This window comes from Conger conger, chromosome 1, assembly GCF_963514075.1.
Source record: "Conger conger chromosome 1, fConCon1.1, whole genome shotgun sequence".
NCBI classification, from domain to species: domain Eukaryota; kingdom Metazoa; phylum Chordata; class Actinopteri; order Anguilliformes; family Congridae; genus Conger; species Conger conger.
Genome location: NC_083760.1, coordinates 65,010,090 through 65,030,439, shown reverse-complemented (window position 1 = coordinate 65,030,439; position 20,350 = coordinate 65,010,090). Strand labels below are relative to the sequence as shown.

General features: G+C 43.1%; 1 protein-coding gene across 3 annotated transcripts in view; it reads right to left on the bottom strand.

Annotated features, from left to right (window-relative positions):
* Positions 1–20,350, bottom strand: part of ulk4 (unc-51 like kinase 4) — a 100,120-nt gene that overhangs the window by 65,437 nt on the left and 14,333 nt on the right. For all 3 annotated transcript variants that reach the window (XM_061250220.1, XM_061250236.1, XM_061250229.1), the window contains exons 16-22: positions 20,274–20,320; positions 19,956–20,034; positions 14,810–14,917; positions 12,305–12,388; positions 5,985–6,146; positions 4,428–4,610; positions 1,601–1,728 (exon numbers count right to left, since the gene is read on the bottom strand). In XM_061250220.1, the coding sequence (XP_061106204.1) occupies positions 1,601–1,728; positions 4,428–4,610; positions 5,985–6,146; positions 12,305–12,388; positions 14,810–14,917; positions 19,956–20,034; positions 20,274–20,320 (791 nt within the window). The remainder of the gene's footprint in view (positions 1–1,600; positions 1,729–4,427; positions 4,611–5,984; positions 6,147–12,304; positions 12,389–14,809; positions 14,918–19,955; positions 20,035–20,273; positions 20,321–20,350) is intronic.

The following is a 20,350-nucleotide window of genomic DNA, read 5'->3' as shown; positions in this document are numbered from 1 at the left end:
CGACTAAGCAGGTAAGCTCAGCCGGACCTATCCACGGGAAGATCATGCAGTGATATAGGCAGTGAGTGTTGCCTTCAACCTTGTAGAAGTCCAACCATGCCATTCCAATGAAAGTCTGACTCTAGGTCTTGACTTGACCAGACCACACTAACTAAAGATTATTTGGTGCCTTTTCCAAAAAACATTGTATTCTCATCCAGCCAAATGATCTATCCATCTACTCTTCCTCCTTCCAAGACTGCCTGACCATACCGCTACTGTATGGGAGACCTCCGTTCAGCTCCTCCCTCTGCTTTGCCACCCAAATAAGCAGAAATAAAAATCAAATGAGAGAGACCCAAGGACCCCTGCTCGGAGCTGAAGAGGAACATGATTCAGACTTTATTCAATGCTATTTGTTTAGTCCCAAGGATAATGGGGTGGAATATAAACTGTACACGACATGTAACCATTATGCTCCTCTTCTCTTAGATTTTCTGTCCTTTGCAAGACCACAGTTAACAAAGGACTTTAAAAATGATATTTAATCAATTTTGATTCCAGTTTCAGTTAATGCAATAAAAACAGTTATCCATTTGGGCTTCCTGTTAGAAGGACACAGCTCACTCCATTCTTATCAAAACCATTTCTGCTTTACCAGTTTGATATGGGACATAAGGTTCAAAGGCATTTTATCTTTAATGATCTTCAGACATTAAAAAGCTGAGAAAAATATATATATAAAAAAGAAGAAGAAATTGAATTGGAGTTCTTTGCTCCGGTGGTCTTGTGCAGTGTATTGTAGAAAGCTATTACTCTCACTGACCGAGTCATTTGACAAAACTAATTTAACTCTTACTTTATTTATATAGAACTATGCGCTTCCACATTTGCAGCAGGTACTGAGTTTAAAGGGCTCCACATATTTGTTTCAAGTTTTATTAAATGCTCGGTCATTCGTGTGGAGTAATGAGTCCCAATTAAGCAAGTAAAATACAAACTCTACAAGACACGCCGTTTCACCACGTTTGCTCCCAGAGAAAAACAATTAGTTCGATTTGGGTCCAGATCTGACTCGGCTTCTGGATTTCAATCGAAGCAGCCAATCATCTTTGATCAACTATTTGCCTCAACACTCCCACGCACATCTTAACTTGGCATGGCTTTACTGAATTATTAGTAAGCTACATGTCCCAGCAGAGAGTAAGCAAAATATCAAGTGTGGTTGGTAGTCACGTTAGGTGCGCTCTCACTAGTTGTTGGTCAGCTAACCGCAAGTAACACACATGAAGCAGAACCAGGCTGGTGTTGGAAAGAGGGGAGCTGGCTGGTCTAACTGAATGGTTTAACCCGTGCTGGATGATTTACGGATGCCGCGTTCACTTTCATAGCAGGGATTGTGTGGGCAGGATAACCAATCAAAGCAGACTATGTGAAAAGTGGAAAGGGAGAGAACAATAAACATCCAGTGCCAGCTGTCATGAACACTTCATGTTCAGGCTTGAAGAAGCACATGGAGCAGGCGCAGTAATGTGTCTGTAAATGCAGTGGAGGATTGTACTTTGATGGCAGGGCACACATTACTCAGAAGCAGACGGTGTGGTGTAGCGTAGTAGTGTACCTGGAGTTACAGCAGAAAAGCAGCATCTCACGGTTGTTCATCAGAACCTGAACCAGAACCAGGAAGGCCTTTCCTCGAATCATGCAGGACGGACTCTCCAACGAGCGGATCATCCTGGTCACAAAGTCCTGCAGAGGAGCAGTCAGCGTCACACAGAGGCTGAGGGGGAGCTGGCTGCACTGCTGCCAGACAGGAGGGGCAGATAGAGGGCAAATGGAGGGACAGCAATACGGGAAGATCGCAAGGTCTGGCTCAGACGCGTCCATAAAACATTGCTGTTCTCACGCTATTTTTCACAGAGTTCCCGTGACATCAGTCAAATTACTCTGGTGAGGACTCAAATGACCCGCTGTCCTCTCATTCTGCTCGTGTGCGAATTCACAGGAACAACAGATGCAGGCACACAGCTTCAATCACAAACTATCCATAGTTTTTAAGGAACTTCTGCACTTGTAAATCACTTTGGATTAAGAATAATAATAGTAATAATTTTTTTCGGATGATTCTGAACCACCACAGAAAGACAGTTATTGGGCCAACTGTTCCCCTCCCAGAGCCCTGACTGCACTGAGCAACAGGTGGTGCCTTGCATTAGAAACCTGGTGATACAATAAAGGAACTCAAGAGTTCACAAATGAAGTACAGGGTAATACACTACATTAATATGTTGCGTTAAATGCAATGTATGACATTTTTTATGACAGGCTATCACATTATGGTTATTTCATGTTAACGAAACCATTTGATTTCATTTGGTTACATAAAACATTGCCAGGACAAAGTCTATTTCATTTTTTGTATTTCCAACATCTACATCTACCAAGAGAAACACGGTTCTATTTGCAGTTTTTTGCTACAACTCAGTTTATTTAAATGGTTTTAGTTACACCTGACAGCAAGCCCTTGTTAAAGACAGACCTGAGCCTGGACTTTTGTAAACAGATGAACAATATCATACAGCTGTCAACAGAAATCAAAACACACTAGGCTAGAATACAATGCACTTAGCCAGTTTAATGGCATGCAATTCAATCAAGCCAGACTGAAATTGTTTTGATTTCATCAAACACACCTTAAAGCTCTTAAAGACAGAAAAATCTAAGAAAAGGAAAAGGTGTAGCATGGAAATAGTGGAGCCAGAGCTACGGGCATAACCATAAAACATTTTTTACAAAGACTCTGTTTGAATCCTCAACAATCCTCAGTGATTATAATCGCAGAAAGAAATGTCAAAACAATAGAGAAATATTATTTAGGAAGAAACCTCAATATTTGTATTTGGGCAAGTGCAAAAATGCTTTAAAAGGGTTTGCTTGTTTGATTGATTTAAAACATTAATTAAGTGAGTATGATAGAATTGCGAATAGCCTATGCAGTGCGTATGTTTGACTGAACCTTGGGATATCTGTGAGCACATAAGCAAAGGGTAAAAGAAAGAGGGACAGCGGGAGGATAATTAACTTGTTAGCTTTAACGTCATTAGCCTTAACTTCCACCATAGAACTACCAAACAAAGCGTGTCGAACACTCCGGTCACTCTGCTGTCTGTGAACTAGATGAATCCATTTCAGAAGTGTCAACCCTTTACATCAATTGTAATTACATTAATGGCTTCCAGAGCCACTAAGATCACTGCAGCATCTTGACTAATTAGTTTTGCTGTTCAGTGATTCATTCAGTTCATAATTCAGTGCGAAGACAATTCCTGGCTAAACACGTGGCTTACAGGACCGTATTTGTCACGGGAATCTGAAATAGAAATGTTTAGCATTTAATACCGCAGCAGCATGGTGTCAGGGGGGCAGAGGTGAGGTGAAACATGTGTTTTCGACTCTGAGGGGAAACGTCAGTCTCACATTGAACAGAGTGCATTTCTCTGAGCCTAGCCTGCTCCCCAGTCTCTTATTTCAGGCGAGGCCCTGTGAAGTTGTCCGGGTAAGACGGGGCGTGAAACACAACAGTGTTCTTCAGGTCTAATGCGTCAAATCTGACAACTGGGCTATCTGGACGTTCCTATGCAAGGGAATTTTATAGTGGGGTCACACTGGCATATTCAAAAAATAGTAACAGCCAAGCCTTGCTAGAACAAAATGCATTAAAGCAGTATGAATATTAAAGAAAGCATAAGTCTGGTTTTGACAATCCGTGACTGGACTCTTGGGAGTTGGTGCTGGCTAACAAATCCAGTGGGGATAAACAGAGGAAAGATGACACAGAAAAACCGTACAAGCTAAACAGCCACAGGAAATAGATTTGGTAACAATGTCGAAAAGTTTAAAGCAATTAGCATTATGCCAGTCTTCTTCCTCAGAATTGGGTCCCCTGTAAAACTGTTTCTGTAAAACAATGCGATGCACTTCTCTCCCGCTGTGCAGGGAGAGGAAAACATAACCGCGATGTAGGACAGAACGGATTATAACAATAGGACTGTTTGGGCATGTGTCTTCATTTGTACATTCAAACTGTACGGAGAATGGATGCACGCTTTCTGTTCAGAAAAACTACTTCCAAACTTTTTTCCCCTCCTAATTAGAGGCACAGACAGACTACGAAAACATAATTTTCTCTCCTCTTTTTCAGGCGCAGTTCTCCTCTCCTCCCTTCCCCAGGGTCTTCGTGGAGAAACAAATTACATTGCATTATTTGCCTGAACTTAAGGCAAACGAGAAAACGACATTAGTCTCTGTAGCCACTAAAACCGCCTCACCGTCACTAATGGCCAATTAACTGCCGGAGGAGGTTAGGGGAAACGTGCAGCGCTAGGACTGATAGCGCTGAGCGTGGGGAGAGGAAGCCCCTGTGGATGAAGAGTCCCTCAGGGCCGTACCTTGTCCTGGACGAGGCGCTGCAGGTGCGAGCTGGACGACAGCATGGCGGCGAACATGGTGAGCATATGCTGCTGCACGCGGCCGATGCCCGACCCCAGGCTGCTCAGGATGGCGGGCAGCCCCACCTGGTCGATGACGCTCTGGAAGGCGCTGGCGGAGTGGCGGGTGATCCTGCACAGGGCCTGCAGGGAGCAGAGAGCGGGAGAGTTGGTGCCGTCTCTGCGCCCAGGAGTGACAGCGACAGGCCAGAGACGAGCCTCTGTGCCAGAGACACCACAGGCTAGAGATAGACGCTACAGGCTAGAGACAGAGACACTACAGGCTAGAGACAGAGACACTACAGGCCAGAGACAGAGACACTACAGGCCAGAGACAGAGACACTACAGGCCAGAGACAGAGACACTACAGGCCAGAGACAGACACTACAGGCTAGAGACAGAGACACTACAGGCCAGAGACAGACACTACAGGCCAGAGACAGAGACACTACAGGCCAGACAGAGACACTACAGACCAGAGACAGAGACACTACAGGCCAGAGAAAGATACTACAGGCCAGAGACAAAGGACAAGGCAAGGACAAAAGGGGTTTCTCAAACTGCAGGATGAAAAATGGACAGTTGCTGCCCTGAAATGCAGGGCTGCTGAATACAAGCCAAAGAAAACCAGCCAAAACAGGAATCCATATTGTCAAAAGTACTCTCATGTTCATGAGCACAATATGCAAATTAATTATGCTGTTGAAGAAAACAACAGATGTTTTTGAGAGTTCTCCAATGTTATGTGTGACTTCCTTCAAATCACATGACACATTAAAGGAGAATTCCAGGCTAAAACACTTTGATTTGATTTTGAACTTGCACATGTAAAACGCTGATGTAAAACGCATCTCAGGTCGCATTCTCCCGTTCTGTGTAGTATTTCACTTTTCCGCAGCTAAACTGGAGCTCTGTAGAAGCCATGACGTTGTGGTGATGTTGCCACAGCAGGTAGTTTAATATGAGAGTATGTCTTCAACCCAACTATCACATATTCATTTCAGCTCCTTAGAAACAGTAAGTCAGGGGTTTCCCTGCTAATCAACATGCTGTAATATTCCTACTGAGAGAATCCAATCATTCATCAAGAGGACATACCACATTCCACCATGCTAGCAGCCTCAATAGTCCAGAATGCAACAGCATGACTTTGTGGGGGATTGGGGGCACACTCCCACTCTTACTCACTATAACTTTCTCTCTTGATTTGCTCTGTGTCACAGACAGGAGTGAGGGAAGGGGGCGCTAGCTAATGTCAATGTCAATCTAGCTGGTTGTTTATGCCACGCCCCTTCTTACAAAGGGGGTGGGGAAAGTAGTTCTGGGTAATGTAGGAAAAGAACACACTGGAGCAGATTCAGGAGTAAAATACAGTACATCACACATATCAGGTAATAAGTGCACTGTTCTACACATTTACTAACATACGTGGAATGGTTCTTCAGCCCCCTTTAAGAGCAGTGTCTCTATGGGGCATGGGAAGGCAGAGAGGTGGTGAGGATCTGTGGGTTTCTCACCGATATGGCAGTGACCCTCAGGGCATCCACAGTGGAGTGAGTGTACAGGTACCACAGCGTAGGGCCGATCTCGCCGGTGATGAAGCCCTGGGCATGATGGGACACTGTTGTGCAGACGTTCTCCACAATCTTGGCAGCCATGTGGTGCACCACCAGCTCCTCCTATTGGCAGAAGGAAAGGACACCCTCACGTGATACGCACATACCCGTCACGGCCCATACCACATACCAACACATGTTTATTCTCCTGTATTAATCATCGTGTAGAGAGAGGGTAACCATGGTATCCAGTGCTCTGACCTTCAGCTGTATCCTGTACAGGTGTTTATGTCTCTCAGTCAGATGCAGAGTTGATGGACAGATATGCTGTGGCAAAGGGTCCAGCAATTTTTCCATATATTGATATTTTTTCAATATGAAGCTCATATCGATATTAACAGTATGAGAATTTCACCAATACTGAAATGCTGAATATATTGAGTATAGTATGAATATTGCTTCACAACAATCAATTCAAATCTATCACAAATGAATGAAGTCATCGCCTAGGTATCATTCCCAGTCCCAACCTAATACAATCCAGGTTTAGTGGCACAAATCAGGAACATTATTTGCCCAAAGCAAGCATAGCAACCAGACGTTTGATCAATTCAAGACTTCAATGTAACTCACGATACCACACCTGTGCTCACTGTCTCCTGGGACTTCCATAAATAAATCAGTAAAGTGTCATCCAAAGGCCACAGACAATAAAGCAACAGCAGCCCATCTTCAGATTTTATTCTTTCAGTCCTTATGCAGCTAATTTAAGTGAATGCCTAACACGGAATCCGAGCCATCTCATTCCGATAGAAATACAGCCTGTTTTTCTTTCACTTTTTATATCCTCAAAATCATAACCCATAATTATGCAAACAATAGAAAAAAACTTGGACAATTTACCCATGAAGTTGGATTTTACTTTAGCTACTGTTCCTCTAAATACAATTGGCTCAGTGACAATGATTGGCAGGTTTTAATTATTTTTCTTCCTTCCTATGGGCACAATAAAACAATCATATGTGCAGTAATAAATGACGAAGCACAACACAGTTTATTATTGACACTGTCATAGCATTGTACAGTGTTTTTCCTCTGATAATATTCAGAAGGTATGCCTCATCAAAATGTCATATTCAGTTATTCAGTCAATGTTCAGAAACTTGCCCACAAGCCTGAATCAGGATATAATTTTGAGTCAAAATGTGCTGAATTCTCCAGGAATCAGCATGCATTATTAAATGTAATGTCACAACACTGTTTTACACTCCAGGTAGCTGAAAAAGTGGGAGCGGGAAAATAATAGCAAAAGAACAATGAAGTGAATCGTTCCAGAAACATGCAGGGGTTTTCTCCAATATAAATACCATCACTTGCCATGGTTGAATACATTCAGTTATTTAGACATTTTCCATCAATATACTGATATTGAAAAAAAAATCACAATATTGCTAGACCCTACAGAGAGGACAGAAAGATAAAATCGTGAATTTGTAGGCTGTAGACTGCTACAGTCTACAGGCCATAGTCTAAAGGCCACAGCCTAAGATATAGCCAAGGCCGAACTCGACAGATGGCTATACTCGACATGCCTGCCATCCTAATTACTGATGTTTCTTCAGCTTTGTAGCCATTAAACTTTTTTGTTTATTTTCAAAATTGCACTGCCCTTTTCGTCTGAACGGTATGGTAAACAGCCTCTGGTAAGTTCCAAGCAGTGCTGCTCTTTTGCCCACGCAAGCCAATTTGTATTTTAATGGCACACATATAGGCGCAAAACATATTTGCATTTTATGGAACGTTGAGCAGTTCTAAAAGTTAACTTGTTTTTCAACAAAACCATATCTGTTCTTTTAAACACATTTTGTTAAAGTAATAACACAACATACTGCCATCTGTTGTATGCATCAACGCCAAGCATATCATATGCTCACAGCTATGTTTGTTTAATGAAACTTTGATGCTTTATTAATAAAATTACCAATTTAAAGTGAAGAGCTATCAATTTGACATTTATACATTTCATTTAAATTATTTAGAATATCTCTTTAATTCTTGGGGCAAACGACATTTAAAAGACCACATTTCCTTAATATGGCAAGATAAAACAACAGAGTGCTTCCGACATTCAGTTTTATGTATGTCAGAAACATTAACTTGCATTAGATAATGCCAGTATTGCTTGGGAGTAATGCTTTAAGCCTAATTCGCACTGAAGTCCACACGTATCAATGGCAAGTAGCTACTCAAAGTCAGGCCCATGGGCAGTCTCTATTAGTTACCCTCTCTGCTTTCTACCCGTCTGAATAAAGCAAGATGCTGACTGTCGGCTCTCCTTTAAAATAATATAAAAGGGGTTGGCCCCGTGCTCGGTTATGTTCAGAAATGCGTGTGCCAGAATGTGTAATGTAACCCAAATGATTGGTGCAGCACCATGCCTGTCATATATGAGCTGCTTGGCATGATGTGGATTTGACACTGTGGAATCCTAATCCCTGTTCCCCAGAGGTGGAATCGTAGACCACGTGAGGAGGACCACTTGTATATGTGCTATATCTCCATTGTAATGCAAATACGTACTGTGTCAAATATAAATCAGCCGTCATTGTATTGTACTGCCCCATTTCATTCCTGCAGCAGAACGGCTATGCTGTCTACCTGCACAGTGTTTTACTTAAACAATCTCACATTTCACTTACAGTGAAACTATTGGATAGCTATTTAGTCCCCCGGTTAACTAGCTTTCTACAGTTCGCTAGCTACTGCTATATTTTTCTCGCTCCACTCATGACGGACAGTTGGCTAAGTTAGCGTCATGCATTCTTATGTGTATTGGTCATACAGGCATTAAAAATATCAAACATAACACAGAGCGCTGCACAACTGACACAGTTAAGGTGGCAGTGACAGCTTCTGAAAAAGTATGCTGTCCTGCACACTCTGCCTGAAATGTGCTACAGCACACTACGGTAGCACACTGTGTTCCCATACTGTAACCAATGGGACAGCCATCTAATTAACACACAGGGGAGATGGAGTGATCTGTGCATTGTACAGCAGCCACCATACATTACCACCAACACTGTTCTACAAAAAGGAACCCGCATTAATGGGACAACAACATCTCATTAGACTGTTTATGACACACACTCTCCTGCCAAACGCATCACTTTTCACTTATGGGATGGCAGTGCTTTCTCTGTTGTATCCCCAAATGCAGCATGTTCTGCCATAAAGTTCATATTTTATCTATTACACATACTATAGCGAGAAGTGTGGAGAACAGAGTGATTTATTTTACTTGCTTCAAACAGAAATAAATAAGTAAACATGACGAAACATGGAAAGCCGAGAAGACATGCAGATCACCACGGGAAAATACAATACAATAATGAAGAGGGGAGGAAAACTGTAAATAAAACATTGCATAATAAGAGCCGAACGCAGGAGAGCTCATGAAGGAGACATGCTTTCATCCTGAGGCAGGATCTACAGTCCTTCTGTCTGAGAGCACAGTGGACTCTGAGCCAGCAGAAGCTCTTTAGCACTGTCTCTGCTAGAAACACGTCTGTAATTACGGCCTCTTGATAAAAAGCACACCTGGACTAGAATAAAGCACAGCAGAAAATGTCCTGTCATTAACATCTCTCCCTTTTAATCGTGAACAAAATCTACAACTACAAAACTAAATCTGATAGATTTTAGTAAAATATCTATTTAGATGATGGATAGTTATGGACTTTCAAATTATAACTACAGAACTTTGAATCCGAGAATGGTCATGCTTTTGTATGGTCTCCATCATATGCATCAGAATTTTGGGCAGGGCACAAAAATGTACTCATAACACAATACTGTACCCCCATACTTACAGCTATTGTATGGATACATGCTTGCGGCTTTCATGAACAGAAACAGTATTATCAGGAGGTTTTAAAGTGTCTAACCTTCCTTTTTCAGTTTTTTGTGGATTTAGTGACATTGGTGGTGACTAGCGGTCACAAAGGTTTGCTTTCACACTCCATATATCATTCCATTCAAAACTAAGCTCTTGCTGCCCTTGGTGTAAAAAAGTAAAATTAATTGAGCTCCAATGAGATTCTCTCAATGAGTGAACATTTTCCCTTGAATGTTTTGTCTTTTAGTTTCCTAGAAACAACATTTCTGCAAATATTTTCTTTTTTAATTGAATGGCATATATGTAACACGCCAAACACCATTCAACTGTCACCAGCAAACTGTTCAACCAGAGAAAACAAACCCACGCTCTGTTTGTGATGCTGCAGCCAAAGAGGCATTTGCACAGCATGCAAAATGATCTTGTCAGACCGCGGCACAATTAGATTGGACAGGATCCAGTTAAAAGCAATCAGAGCAATTGAGCTGTGGCCAGACCTAGACAGGTCAGTCTGCTGGGTAAACAGCTCCCTGACTGTGGGACATGCCCTGTCCATGTGATCAGCGCTCAAACATTTCTGACCTCCTGTCCTCCTCCTCCTCCTGTCTAGAAACACAGAGCCCTGCTCCACGATCTCCTCTCCTGCCTGTTTTCTGCTGCTGTTTCTATAAAAACTTTTTAAAAATATATTACTTTGGAAAGGGCTTTCTGTGCATTTGTGTCCTGAGAACATACTGTATACTGTAGGCTGAAACATTTGTTTCCCAAAAACTGTAATGATAATTCTTTCAGCCAACTTTTTTCCAGAATAACAGCAATGAAAATCTGCCTGATTATTGGGGTAATTAGCGCTCGGTGCTGGCAGTCTGCAGGACGTACACTACAGAGTTTCCACAGAAGCAGGAGAAAGTTCACACACTGCGGTCCGCAGAGTCTCGCTGTCATGCCACACGTTTGAAGCCAGGCGCAGGCTTTGAGGCCCAGTCTGTGTTCTTTCAGATTGTACAGCCGTGTCCTCCCATTAAAAATGCACAGTGGAAGGCTTACACACTGGTTTCACACTACCCTCTGCTGTTCTTCCTAGCTTCTCTTTGATGGCTCTGGTATGACCCACTTCTGCAGTGTCGTGTTGTGTATAATTCATGCCTGTCCTCCTGATGGCCTGGGCTTCAGACGCACATCAGTACAGTATGTTCAGTAATATGTTTACCTCCGACTAACACTGATCAATGTCAATCTGTGCAACTGCTGCAGCACCAATCGGAACACATTCTCCATATAACCAACAGCTGAAGGTGGAGACTCAGAAGCTAAGTCCCATGGAAGCACATGGAGAGTGTACAATAAAGCACATGGGCTTTATGTGCGGTTTAAAAAGACTTGTGCTGCAACACAGTCATGACATTAAGTAATACACCCCTCACATACTCAAACACTTACAAGCACAGTAAGGTTCAGAATGGTCTGATTTGTCAGATTCTTGCTTTTTCCTCATTATTGCATACAGACACAGAACAGTTGCTATAACCCAAATGACCCCTGCAATCCCCAACGTCAAAGAGGGGCCAGGTGCTGAAATGACCTCCAGCAGCCACTACAATACCTGAATATGACATTCATTGACTTGCATGAATACAGGAGAATGTGTTAAATATTTTGCACTGTGCTTTTTTCTTTTTTTTACCAGTTTTCTGCAAAAAACTGCAAAAGTGTTAGCAAAAACAGACATTGGACTTCTACATAACCTTTTCCTAAAATGTATCAAGGGTATGAACAACTAGAAGCCACTGCATTTAAAAAAAAATATGCGTATAATTATTCATGCAAAATATATTGCACCCATCAGCTTTTTGTCTCGAAGTCACACAATTGGCCAATTACTAGCAACTGCAATGGTGAAAAAGGGCAAAACAAATGTTGCTATTTTTCTTCATGAAGGAGTTGATTATTTATACTCCGCAGTAAATAGGAAATTTCAGATGGGAAGGAAATGGAAATGAACATGAACAGCAGCCACGGTTTCACTTTTTCACACCGCCACATTTTCCTGCAGCGCGTCTACCAGTTATTCCACTCCAGCTTTCATCTCCGGAGCTGTACCCATCTGTTAATAAATATGTCAAATTCTATATATAGGAAACCGGTCCTATTCTCTAATGCGTTCATTACAGTTAGCGAAAAGAAAAGGCGCAGCTTGGTCCAGATACGAACCGCGCGGCTAACCCGGCGTGTCCGTATCGGTGTACTCCGTTAGCCGGCAGGCCTCTCCCAGGGTGCACTGCGGCAGGGTCACATGAGGCCGGCTGCCTATCGGTGAGAAACGCAGCCTACGAGGTGTGGAGGATGATCATTACCGCGCGCGGGCCCCCTGCAGGAGTCTTACCCCTTCCCGAAGGCACCTGGTTAACACGGTGTAGGCGGCGGCAGGAACAGCCCACAGTCCTCCTGGGCTCTCTCTCTTCTCCTCCTGTAGGCCCAGACCAAAGCACAGAGGAAGCAGTGAGGGGGCATTGGGGGAACAATTAGAGGAACACCAAACCCCTCCTAATTAGGGTAAACACATAAAGGGGTGCGACTCTTAAATAGCTCCCCGGTAGAGAACGGCGGGGTCCGCGTGACTGAGGGGATGGGAGGATGCTGGTGAACTCAACGCTGCTCCATTGAAGTCGAGCTGCAACAGCGCTGGATCCAGTCCACAGCTAATTTACTGCGCGTGGATTCTTCAGGGCATTCAAAATGTGTTTGCTTATTTAAAGAGATATTCTTTCAACTGGCTGGGTGTCTGCGTCAACAACTACCAGTCCTGGTCTGTTTGGAGTGTTTATTTTCTCTTACACTCTGACACACTGTATGTTCCATTAAGTATGATCAGGAAAAAAAATGCATTGATTTTTCTTTTTTTATCATGGTAAAGGAGTAATTGTTGGAGTAGTCTTCTAATACACCAATGTACACAATTTTTCTGTTCTACAATTATTGAGACAGTGACAGAATGTCTGTTGTTATGGCTCCAACTCTAGCACATTGGATATCAAATAAAATCATGAAAACGGGGTTAAAGTGCAGACTGCCAGCTTTAATTCGAGGATATTTTCATCCACATTGGGTGATTTGTGTAGGAATTAGAAGCAGATTTTATGCATATTATGGAATGGGGTAGATAGACAACTCTCCTACAGTTGTTTAAGGCATCAGATAACTAAGTTAAGCTCCGCCTTACTCTGTCAAAATCTTCAGCTTTCATTTGATGGGTTGTGCTTTTGTTTACAGGTTCACAGTCAAAACCAAAGAGCATGCAACATCACTCAAAATCACCACGTCAATCACCCTTGTTGTGTTGTTGTGGATGGCTAGAGGAACCACAGTTTGTGTGCGTTTTGTATTCAAGTTAATGTGAGCCACATCAATCCATCCTTTTCGTTAAATATTCATTTTTATTTTCCAGTGAGCAAAACACAGAATCCTGCGTTAATGCGACCTCTGAATATGAAAATACGGGAAATAGGTATTCATATGTCAACGCGGGGATGGAAACGGCCCTTCCAGCACATCGCGGTCTGAGCCATTCCAGATTTTACCAGACACAGCGGAGCATCCTGAAGCATGTGGGTGGACTCCACTGACTGCACTGACCTGATTTTTAGCAAGACCTGGAATGGCCCACACAGTTACACACTGGGCATTTCATTTCCCTCGGTGTACAGAACTGTAGAATTGCAGCCAGTGTTTTTATATATTAAAACTCTTATCTGTACACGGGCCGTGCCCAGGTTATGAAAAATGAAAAGCAGAAGCGCAGAGCTGAGACGCGCAGCACGTATTCTCTGCACGGTCCTGAGGCCCATCTCCAAAGCCTTCACTGCTCTCAGCTTTTAGGGAGCTCGTTTCCTTCCAGTTACAAGACCGGTTTGGACACCAGCAGTGTTCAGCGTTTACTCAGACAGTTGTATGGCACCGCCGTGAGGAAACTAGGCTAGTTGTGGGTTTGACTCCTGGATTAGGGTGCCTACACTATGGCATGGTGACAGGTGTAGCCACTGCGTGGGGGGATAAATGGACAGTCTTTATAAACAAATGGCACAGGGCCATTAGTTCCTCTTCAGACTTTTCTGCATAATTCCCTTTTCAGGCTGTGTAAGCCCACACATTCTATTATTAATTTGCTAAGAGCAATTTTTACACTTTTACCTCAGAGAAAGCATGCTGTCGTGAATGTCAATTTTATAATAGAGTCCTAACTTTCCCTTAGCCTTAATGCCTGCAGTCCTCTGGGGCAGTATTGAGAAGCTCAGCCCACATGGTCTAAACGAAAAAAAATAAATCTTTGACATTACTTCTTCAACTGAAAACACTGAAGTGAAATTCATGATTATGGCCAATGGCTCTGAGCATTTTGTCATCACTTTGATAACTGACAAAGTACACAGTAGCATCATTTATTTATGTTTGGTCAATAAAAACCAATACTGCTTGGAAGTCATTACCAAACAAGTTCACCATTGATATGCAAATGAAGTCAGTTGTGTACAATAGTGATGAATGGCATTTATTTCTTCCTGAATACTACAAAAACCTGGTCAATGTTAAATACAACTGTGGCTATACTATCCAGAGCAAACCAGTACAATATAATTCACAGGGTGAAGGTGTGAAGTAGACGGACGGGCCAATAGGTTAGGACTTCCACCTTTTCCACCCAATGACTCTACGGCCCTGGAGTGCAAGTGTGAGTTATGACGCATGTCAGCACATGTATAAGATATGAAATAAAAGCGATGAAAGTCACCCTGAACACTAGCGTGCTGAGATGGTGATTGATATAGACCCGTGGTGTACGAGGCGGCAGAAGAGTCCTGCTGTAAACTACGATCACAGCCGTATTTCTCACCTGACTGGCGATGAGGTAGAGCAGCTCCCCGAGGGCGGGCAGCAGGCACTGCTTCAGCTTGCTGTTCCGGAAGTTCTCCCGCACCAGCTCTGTGAAGGCGTGCAGGGCCTGGGGAAGCAGAGCGGACAGCACCGATTCAGCTCCTTTCACGCACTCCCACCGTCTCCTTCTGGAAGCATTCCGGCTTCTTTTGGGTCCTCAGGGTTCACAATTACAGTGTGGGCAGACCAGGCATAGCCTGGCCTCTGGCTGTCGAGATGGCTCATTCCGTATTGTTAGCACTGAAAGTCTGTCTACCGTTGATAATGAGAAATATTCAAACTTGAAAATCGTCCAACTGAAAGCTTGCATGCTCTGAAACTGAAATAAGGGGCATGATGAAGTACCGTCCAGTTTCAATGGACATTCAGAAGCAATAGAAACCCCTCTTTCTTACCAACCAGAGCCTGTAGTTAAGAAAAGGAGGATGGAAAGGTAGTTGATGTAGTAAGTCTTCCAGAGGGGAGAATGGACCACAATGGGGAAGGGAAACGCATGCTTTTGACTGCTTTTTTACAAAGAGAGGTTTGGGAGTAGACGCTCGTGTAAACAAGTCATTATATTTGAGCAGGACCCACCACCTGACTTCATACTCCCTCACAAAACAGAGTTCCAGCATTTTTGAACGTTTGGCTGCTCCAGAGGAACGGGAATTGAATTCAGTTGAGAATATTTTGATCAGTATCGATATATCAGTATTCAATGACTACTGCAGCTTTTTCTTCATAAATTAATGTTTGTTTATCTTGTTTGATGCCAGACATATCTTTAACCGAGCATTAACCAAACACTAGTAGTGTTAGCCTTGAGACTGTGGTGTGTTTCCAAAAGTAACCCAACAAAGCCCCTCAGAACAACAACTATATAACAGACAGGACCACTCTTACGAAGGCCACAGGTGTCGAGAAAATGTCCTCCTGACACAGGGATTTCTTTATTATTACTATTCCATCCATCCATCCATTATCTTAACCCGCTCATCCTGAACAGGGTTGCAGGGGGGCTGGAGCCTATCCCAGCATACATTGGGCGAAAGGCAGGAATACACCCTGGACAGGTCGCCAGTCCATCGCAGGGCACACACACCATTCACTCACACACTCATACCTATGGGCAATTTAGACTCTCCAATCAGCCTAACCTGCATGTCTTTGGACTGTGGGAGGAAACCGGAGTACCCGGAGGAAACCCACGCAGACACGGGGAGAACATGCAAACTCCGCACAGAGAGGCCCCGGCCGACGGGGATTCGAACCCAGGACCTCCTTGCTGTGAGGCGGCAGTGCTACCCACTGCACCATCCGTGCCGCCTATTATTACTATTATTATTATTATTATTATTATTATTTTAAATTTCATATGAAAAAAACTATTAAAGACCAATCTTAATCTCTCCTTATTACTTCCCCTGTATAAGCCATTTAGCTTAATCAAAGATTTGTGCAATACACAAAAAACAATTGTATTCATGCATACCTTAAGGGTAAAACTGTTGGGCGATTATGCTGAAAATCCAGCAAATGGCCACAGGAAACAGAAGATCAATAAAAAAGAAGTGTAGATTGATGAAGTACCACAGATCAATACTTTGGTACAGTCCAGACCAGCACTTTATGGGCCTATATGATTACTGCACAGAACACGCAGATGAACACGGTACCACCATACTACACATACGCATACACACACAAGCCTTCAGCACGCCTTTTAAAATTTACTACGCTTGTCCGTAGTGAAGAATGCATAGCCTCTCTACTTTTTGAAATGATTTCACACTTTATTGAGGCCATGACCTTAATGCCTTAGTGCATGTTTTATCAAGGCAAAGCACTCAAAAAGTAAAACACATCAAATACAGCCTTTAGGAGAGAGTATAGAGTGGGAGCCGGAAGACTGACAGGCCTAAAGAGTAAACAGACAAGTTCACAGAACGATGGGGGGCCCGTGTCTGACAGCATTGCATTAGAGTTCAGGGAAGTAAATGACATATTGGCAACTGTTCTGGTTTGGTGAATTCTCTCAGGAACAGAAAGGGGATTAATGACACAACTTCCTCCTGTCACTCTTCTTATCTCTTCTTAATCTAAAGACATAATGTATTGTTCATGCTGATGAGAAACCTGAGGTTCGTCTGCAACAGAGGGGCGGGAATTGAAGAGGTTTTTTTTGGAGAAGACAGGATTAGCAGTTCATTTTTCATGACAAACTTCAAAGAATGCGTCTGCAGAAACAAGGATTCAGCCAAGATCTCTGCAACCCTGATCTGCGGAATACTCAGCCAATCGTGTGGGGAGAGACTGAGACGCACCGCATGCAGCCATACGGCGTAGGGAGAAAGAGCCAGACGGAGAGAACAAGCACCTGCTGGGGGGGGGAGTTAAAACTGAAGGGAATTTGTGCTGCCCCAAATATCACTAACTAAAGGACATGCAGCTCAAAATAAGTCTCGAAACAGGTGATGCAAATTCAAAACTCAATGTCATAACTTCCCTTTTAATTAACGTACACCGTTACTTCGGTGCATGATTTATTCTGGGAAGGGGAAGGTACGGAGGATCCAGTCAACGCTAACAGAGCCAGTCTGAAGTCTCCGTCCTGGGAGAGAGGAGGTGCGAGGCAGACATCTAGGAGGAGCAACCAACAGGCAGCTGCAGCCAGTGCAGCCGGGAGCCGGAGGGACGGGCTAATATTAGCGCTGATCTGGGGCCAGCTCGTTTCACAGCGCTGATTACAGACAATGGGAAAACGCACATCAGCAGAGACGGAGCTGGCAGCGGGGCTGTTCTGGGGGAACGTGGCGGTGCACTGGGAGCAGAACTCACACACTCCTGTCAGGGGTAGCTCCCGCATTTGGGTCATAGGCGCCATGGGGATGAGGAGGGAGCTGGAGGGAGCTGGTAGCTGCCAGGGACAATTATTAATTTGGTGCCTAATAGGGGGAATGTTTAAGCGCGCACTGAGGCAGAATTCAGGAGGACCCTATGAGCAGCGGTGGGGGAAACAGCAATGGGAAATAAACGTCTTTCAAAAATCACTGGCTCCTGTCGGTCTCACTTTCAGAATGGGAAGGCGCATGCCTCTCCAGATTACCGTTATGAAACATGAGTCACTCGCTTCGGCTGAACCGCAAAACAATAGTCTTCAACATGTCCACAGATACTTCCAATTTCTCAAAAGACAGTTCTCATCAATATTTACTCAGTTATGTTGCACTGTGTTAGCTATGAGGCACATACACTTTATACTCATCAGGAAAGTGCCAAAGTGCATGAAGTGTGGGGGGTAAAGCTATTAGCATTATGTTGGCCATCAATTGTAGTGATGGGTTAGATTATTTGGGTATTCAGATAGTCACACTTGTATCGCATACTTTGGTCGTAATCTGACGAAACCGAGTAGTAATTAAGCTCTGTAGATAACCGTGGGATTTTACTTGGAAAGAGAGATTACTGTTGAATTTTATAATGTACATTTTTTGGTTCGTGAAGGCACATGAAGATGGACCTAGAGGTCCATTTTATCAGGTATCTAGAATATCTACAAAACTCATCACATTTCAGCGACATCTAGATGGACAGATACTACTCCAGGTAAGTGGAAACTTACCGTAATTACATTTTTGGATGAAGTTCAGTTTGAATACCTCAAATGAATCACTTCAGGCCAAGCCATGATTCCTATGTATTTTTGTGATAAACCATGCCCACACGCAAGTTCAAAAAGAAGTGGTTCCAAAGAAAATTCAAAATGGAGGAAAATCCAATATGGTCATTGAACAGATCTGTATATAAGCAAGAGTAAGATGTTTTGAAGTTTCAAGTCTCCAGGTGAAACAGGATAGTAATATGTTTGTTAAAAGTTCACAGCGGTTTTCATTCACCATGTGCAATCAGTTATAACTGACATTATAAGACACACTAGTGACCAGCAAATGAAACCATTTTTGTCGTAGATGGAAGACTGCAGGCATTGTAATTTACTGACGCTGTGCTTCCTGACATAGGACTCTGAAGAAGGTTCCACCGAGAATGGGAAATCTGCTGCACAGAACCTCTGAGGTCCACAATGCTGTGAGTCTCACATTCTCAGCACTGAGACACTGGGACCATTAAGAATAATATTCTGAAAAACACTCTGGGTTTGAAAGGATTACGTCCAGATTGGCACAAATTCCCCAACATGCTAATCAGCCATTTTGTCTCTCTCACAGCTCTTTCCTCGCTGACATATTTACACACAGTGGCAGTTGCATCGACAACTTTAAATCCCCACCATAGAACTCCACATAAGCCAGGGATAATGGGTAGAGGCACCACATTCCACATGAGATATAATTCTGTTTTTGTTATTATTGCCCACAGTGCATTTGAGAAGATCTACTTGTTGACACTACCCCTGCTGTGCCAATGCTGTGCAGGATTGTCCCTAAAGCACTCCTGCAAATTTTCCAAAATACTCCATTTACAGTCATTATACTGGATTTCTGCCTTTTCAAACCCAACTCATGAAAGGTTTTTTATGGGGTTTCTGCCATGAAGGACCAGAAAATAGTACATTTTGGTAGTGCAGGGCTCTGCTGCCATCTGAAGTTATTTGGAGGTACTGCAGAACAAAGGGAAGCCTTGCTCCCAAAATCTTTTTTGAAGGTAAACCGATATGTTCAATAATGTGGCAAAGCATGGCGCTTATTACAACATAGGAAATATTCCTTCTCCTATCCTGGAGAAATCTGAGTAAAGTGTTTGCTGTCATCAGACATAATCTTCTATATCTAGCTTCTGGATCGATATTCTGTACAAGCTACTTTGGAGTGACATTCTTCATTAAACCACAAACATGTTGCAAAGCCAGCAGGTCATCAGATATGTTTTTAAATATGTATAACATGCCTTTTTACAAAACACACACTGAAACTTAAATAGTATATTTTTTCATTTAAATGAAAGTGAACTATTATTTTATTACCCAATGACCAAATATGCACGAAACATATCTGTGTGCGATACACAGCTGCGTATGTCACCAAGCGTCTCTGTCTGTGTGGGTGACACTGACCCGTGTCTCTGTGTGTGTGTGACCTGTGGCCCTACGTGTGTAACACACTGACCTCTGTGACAGGGGTATCGTTCTTCAGCTCCACACAGTGTGAGGCCAGAAGCCCAATGAGACGCATCACCTTGGCTTTCCTGAAACAAACACAACCGTTTTCACTGCACGCCATTACACACCAATGCACTCCTGTGTCTGTCCACAAGTGTATTCTCATACTCTCCCTTACAGTCAAAAACCGCAAGCAAACAGAGCTACTACTGCCAGAAAGATACACATTATTCCGCCATTTTCCTTTTTTCTGGTATGTTCTATGTGCAGTAACTGCCTGAAAGGGCAGTCTAGTATTTCAGAGATGGAATCTGTTGCTACTCACACATCCAAATTTGGAGCCGTACGCAGGTGCTGGGTCAGTAAATGCAGCTAGAGAAGAAAAGAGGAAGGGAGAGTGTG